General features: G+C 34.9%; 1 protein-coding gene across 1 annotated transcript in view; it reads right to left on the bottom strand.

The window, feature by feature from the left end:
• The window catches only part of LOC109845869, an 11,934-nt gene extending 5,636 nt beyond the window's left edge, over window positions 1–6,298 (bottom strand). Inside the window, exons 1-2 of the mRNA XM_020415120.1 lie at window positions 6,056–6,298; window positions 3,949–4,182 (exon numbers count right to left, since the gene is read on the bottom strand). Coding sequence (XP_020270709.1) covers window positions 3,949–4,182; window positions 6,056–6,298 — 477 coding nt within the window. The remainder of the gene's footprint in view (window positions 1–3,948; window positions 4,183–6,055) is intronic.

The following is a 6,622-nucleotide window of genomic DNA, read 5'->3' as shown; positions in this document are numbered from 1 at the left end:
TCTGCTCAGACGAAGACGGTTGCCCAAAATACTTATCACCCTTATCAGCAATAACAATATGAAGCATAAAGAAAGATAACCACACAATCACCAAAACCACCATCTTCCTCCTCACTTAACAACAGTGGCTCCTCCTCTATTATGAAGGTTATGAAAAGGGAAAATATGGAAGCGTTTTTTTCTCTTAATTGAGGTGGAGACTGTGGAGGGGTTTTTATATTAGTGAGAGGAGAAAGAGTCAAAAGACAACAGTGTGGTTGTTGAAGGCACGAGTGAGGAAAAGGTGGGGTTAGTGGGGAATTGTGGAGTTTTTGGTGGAAGTTAGGTGGCAATATTGACTTTTTTCAACAAAATATCCAACAGTCCCCCCAAAAGGTAATATTGATCGAATACTCAAAAAACAATAAATAAATCAATAAATCACAAAACAAATATAGGTTGTGCAACCTTTCGTATCGTGAATTCGGGAGAGGTAACTTTCAGCTTTGAACCTTTCCTTAGTGAGTTCATCGCCACCTGAGGGACATAATGGACTAGGCCTTGAATTAGGCCCCTTGTACCAGGTATTGACGAAAACACACACAATATGTCTTCATCTATTGAGCAAAATGGGTTGAGCGTTAAAGGTCATGCTCATAATAACCGACTCATGAGAATTTCTAGGGGTTAGCCCAGCCCCCCAACCACGGCCATCACGATTCCTCTCATGTAGATAAGTCCTCCAAGGATACTTCAACCGTATATCATACCCTCCGTAATACACGCGTTGGACTTATTAAGAGTAAAACTCATCCTAACCAGTTGTATCATAAGAGCATCGTCACCATAGAGAAGGGGTAGTAGCATATGCTACCATAATGATATATAAATATATCTAAGTCGATGCTCCACACGAGTGTCACTAGTCTAGCTTGTTACTACCATATTGAACCTATATTGGGACTGCGTCTCCAAATAAAGGTTTTGTTACCACTATCAGTGACCTCACTTATGGGCTTAACCCCATCTGCCTCGATGAATCTAGAACCACACTCCTAGATAGACCTTTAGTCAATGGATCATCAAATTCTTCTCAGGCTTTATAAAGTCTAGAATCACAATTTTGCCTAGCATGCGATGATATATATTTTTCAAGTCCTTATGTTATTTTATAATTAGTCCTTCATATTGTTTGAAATTGACATTAGGTCCCCTTCTTGTTAAGTTATTTTAAAAATTAGCATCTCTAGGTAAGAGTACAAGTAGCAAGAGGAGGGATTAATTTGAAACAACTTATAAGGATAAGGGAACCTAACAACAATTTTTAATTATTTGATGGACTAATTTTAATATAACTTTTATTCATCATATAGATAGAAGTTATAAGATATACCTCTTGATATGATTTTTCAAGACATTGATTCATCACATCTCCTGTAACGAGGCATATTAGTTGACAAAGCATATTTATATCAACTCTAATTATTTCCTAAAATCTCAAGAGAAAGCATTATACATGTAGTCAAATGAAGAACTATACAATGATTCTTCCTAGTCACTATTAAAATAATAGAACATTAAAATATGTTTAGTATAGTTATTGATGTCTCTTATCAAGAAACAATGGATTATAATAATTTGACATTATCATTTTAAATGTCTAAGGTTTTAAACAAGATTTGATATGCGCTCATGTCAAGTAGAAATTGTAATTATCAAGGAAGAAATAGAAAGCAAAAGCACAAAGGGTTTGTGCATATTGGAATTTGGTCCTTAACTTCTGAACATTTCAAACTAATGTGGAACTAAAATACAGTTGATATGCATGCATATACACATACATGAATAAAATTACTAATACTTATATGCAAAGCATTCGAGAGAACCTTATAATTGGATTTCGTATCTTAAAGAATATTTCATACTTCATATATATATATATATATAAAGAGTCATTCCAAATTTAAATTGGTTGCCTACAAAAGAGACCTTCCAAATTTACGTGGCCATTTTCTAGCCACCTCTTAAACATATCATTTTGATATTTGAAATATTTTTTATTTTTTATACACACGTGCTTTAAATTTTAATAAGTGCATTCTTGCATAAATCCTTGTAATTAATCATGTAACAAATGCAAGTGATCTAATATGACATATGAACATTTATTGTAATATCCATCATAATGCAATAAAAGAGATAATCTTTACTTTTGAAGATTAAAAAAATAATTCACCATATAAAATAGAATTTAAAAGATGCATAGCTTGCAAGATGATATTAGAGATCTAGCTGTCCATGTTTTCCTATAACTGAAATCATATTATATGATGATCTTTCCAGGTAACTGATTGTTTTTTTTAAATATTAATACTTTGTATCAATAGTTAGCATTTTACTCTTTGAACTTCAATATCTGGACACCAATAATCGTATATCAAGATAGGGACCCAGACTAAAACCCCACTAGACAAATTTAATAAACAACATTAGAGGATTGTGAAGTCCAGCCAGAATATCCATCTAATTTTCCACAGAAGGCACGTCAAAAATTTAACTACAAGTTAGCAAAGAGATGCAATTACCTCCAGTCCTAGAAAATTCACTGATGATGAGTGATAAGAGGCTATTTTTTCCCAATTGAACTTGGCATGCAACGTTTTGATACACTTAACATTCACATGGCCCTTAACCATTTGAGATTAATTATCATCATAATTATCAATCATCCAAGTTTCTCATCAAAACAAGGCTCTACTGGCAAGTAGACGATTAAAATCCCTTGGATATGAGCCTAGAAGCAAAATGACATGTTATGCTCGAATCTAGCAGAGGATGAGAAAGAGGCACAAAGGCTTTTGGAAGAAACACATGCGTTGCATAGCAAGCTAGATTAATTACTAGTCAAGAACAATTAATAGCAATTAATCAATTATAATAACTAATTAATTTTAGTAATTAATTACAGTAATTAAATCAGATTAACAGTAATAGTAATCTCAAATTAATTTTTCCGATGAACACTAATGAATAGTTTCAGCAAATCTCACGGATGAAAACGCTTTAATGAACAGTAACTGTATTTTTCCGAGTGAACAATAAGAGTTGATAAATAGTAATTTTAAAATTTTTTCTATTTTAAAAATTAACAACTATATCCTCAATCTTCTAGATTGTTGGAAAAATATCAAATAAAGTTATAGCATGCAGATAAATCCGAATAAAATAAACAATAAAATCTGGCCTGAACGAGATGCAGTCGTGCAAGAACTACCCTAGAAGATTGAGGACTCGCCTATCGCCCTGGCGTAATCGGTCCCCTCCCCCTAGCGGTAAAAACCTCTGGATGTTCTGTACTTGGACGAGAGTGCAGAGTATCTGCTCAGACGAAGACGGTTGCCCAAAATACTTATCGCCCTTATCAGCAATAACAATATGAAGCATAAAGAAAAACAACCACACAATCACCAAAACCACCATCTTCCTCCTCACTTAACAACAGTGGCTCCTCCTCTATTATGAAGGTTACGAAAAGGGAAAAGGTGGAAGCATTTTTCTCTCTTAATTGAGGTGGAGACTGTGGAGGGGTTTTTATATTAGTGAGAGGAGAAAGAGTCAAAAGACAACAGTGTGGTTGTTGAAGGCACGAGTGAGGGAAAGGTGGGGTTAGTGGGGAATTGTGAAGTTTTTGGTGGAAGTTAGGTGGCAATATTGACTTTTTCCAACAAAATATCCAACATACTTGCCATTAGAGACAGTATGATTTTGCTCTGGCCTAGTTCCATCATTTTTGCTAAGAATTTGGAAAACAACCTAGCAGAACTTATTAGAGTATCCTTGCTGATCAATGGATTTCTGATAATAACATACTACATGCAGATGTCAATTAAAAGGAGTTTCTCTTCATTTGCAATAATTTGAATGCACATTCCACTGTTCATGGTTATGAATTGGTAATGAGAACTATACCAGTATCATGTGGCTGAAGACGTTGTGACGATTAAAGAATCCTCCCACCAAGAACAGAAGACTGCCCATTAGGAAAGGAATCTGAACACTCTTCTGAAGAATCTGAACATGGCTGTTCGATCTCTCATAGAATTGACACAGGTTGTGGATAGAGCCTATTACCCAGAGCACCGGCCCAACGATCAGCAAATTCAGGGCATGTTTCTCTAGCCTATAGCTATATCCCTTCTCCATCTGCTTTCATTTCACCATAATGTATTAGCTCTTAACAAAGTAAACAAACAATCTTGTTTTCTTGATTTGGGTTTTAAAAAGAAAATATGTAATCTACAAGAGTTTGATAGGTTGCTAAAATTTTGTAATTATGGTGTGAGGACACTTGTTAAGGTAATTACGTCTGAGTAAAGGCCCACATTGAAAAGGATCAGAGAGAGTGGTGAGTTTAAGTGGAAGTTTGGCCAAAGTCTGACTTGATTCCTAGCTCCATTTAAGACCCATTAACTCCCAATAAGCTTTTGGGTTTCCTAGAATTTATCTAAGGTCCATTAACCCTCTGTTGGGCCTAAAAAATCCACGTAAGGGGCTGTTTGGTTGTTGTCGGTAAAGTTGTGTATTTATGACACAGCTTGGAAAGTTATTGTCCACCTCATCAATTTTACTTTTATACTTTTCTTTGTTTGTTTTTTATTCCATTGGAATCATAAAAAACTTGTTTGGTTTGCAAAATAAAACTTTAATTGTTTGTTTGGAAAGTGTAAAAAGTGGTCCCTACTCAAATGATCATATTGGTTGGAATTATTTTTTATTATTTTTTCCTAACTTCAATGTTAGCTTTCTCCTAAAATCATGTCTTTTTTTCATGAAATCACTTTACAAGTCACATCAGCATATGAAATCACTTTACACTATTTTCACAACTACAAACAAACAATTGAAAGTGATGAAAGCTGACATTGGGACCCACTTTTTTACACTTTACATCCTTTTACATGGTAAAAACATACAACCAAACAGCCCCTAAGTGGCATCCGAGTCAAGTTGTGTGCCCAAGGAGAAAAATGAATTCCAATGTGAAGTCCGAAGATGCGAGGAGAATGACTAAGGTAATCCTTGGTATGACATGCTGGCTTAGACAAACAGTGAATGATCCATGGTTCCCATTGTGAGATTGAACTATATATACTCCTAGGTGAGGGTGAGGGTGGGGGTGTGAAAGTAGTGGAGAGACCACTACTTTTAATCTCAAGCGTTGATTATTTAGTAGGCGGTTATGATACAATCTAAATCTAACACTTACCATACCCCCGTGTATTGCACTCATTCCTAATTTGCACTAAAAGAAAAAATCATAACCATCAACTAGATAATCAATGGCTGTGATTATGTAGTGGTCCCTCCACTATTTTTTTTTGTAGTGGAGAGGATCCGAATCCGACAAATTTATGGCTTTAGGATGGCGCCTTGAAATGTGGGCTAAGCGTAAATGTTAATGTGGGCTAAGGTTAAATGTTTAGGTGCCCTTTGATTAATAATAAAGAAAGATGGGGCTTCCTGCAATTTCTGTTGTCTTCTCTATTTCCTTCAGGGGCCGGAGTCTTTTGGGGAGTAAAACCCCCCACAGATAGTAACTCAATATGCATAATTTTATGTACAATGTATCTTTTCAGAACAAATATACGTACACAACATTTTATTTCTGAATGGATTCCTTGAACTGTAGTGTTCGACAGAAAAATTGGATATCTACTAAAAATTTCATGACTTACATATTGTAAAATTTTTATGACTCTTATCTTGTGGTCACAATGCCAAATTCTGTCTCTAGCACATATTTTCATCAATTTAATTTTATAAAAACACTTTTGTACGTATTTAAGTTAAAATATAAAATTTCTAAAAGTTACCAAATAAATGATTAAGCACGATTTCTTAAGTCTAGGATCTTTATTGAAGAAGATTTAATCCGAGGTTCTTGATATTTGGAAGCAATATGAGGTTCTTGATATTTGGAAGCAATATTCATAGATCATTAAGAATTACTGGATATAATTCTGAAAACTATAGAAATTTCTAAATAAATCAACAAACATTAATTAGTTGGGGTCACCTGAATCAAAAGCAACGAAACCCCCACAAACTCCACCAAGGACCCAACAATCACAACCGAAGGCACCGCGAACTCCACAAGACCCAACTGCGGATCAAACCGCACCAGATCCACACAAAAATCAACCCCCACCAAATGCGCGACGAGATCGTGCCCGTTGACGGCCGCAACGAACACGATGCCGATGAGAATGATGTAGAGCGCAGGAGTTGGGGGAGTTGAGTGATACGTGGCTTCTTGCATGGTGATATAATTAATTGTAATTGCAAATTGGCACTATAAGGAGGATTCTAATATAATTCATTTAATAAATATTATTCATGATCTAGAATAAAAATTGGTTACTGGTGAGTTATAGACTTGTAGACATTCTCTGTAATTAAGAATATAAAGAATTAATCTTGTGAAGTTTTATGCTACCGCATCTAAGGTCGTAATTACTATTGTAGTTGTACAAATTTTATCAAAACATTTGCTATATAGAAATAAGATGTTCTGAATTATTTATGAAATTGGTAGGGATTAGTGACCTAAACCTCACAAATTCTACCAGATCTTTCATAGCAA

Source organism: Asparagus officinalis, chromosome 6, assembly GCF_001876935.1.
Source record: "Asparagus officinalis chromosome 6, Aspof.V1, whole genome shotgun sequence".
NCBI classification, from domain to species: Eukaryota; Viridiplantae; Streptophyta; class Magnoliopsida; order Asparagales; family Asparagaceae; genus Asparagus; species Asparagus officinalis.
This window is presented reverse-complemented; position numbering and strand designations above follow the sequence as displayed.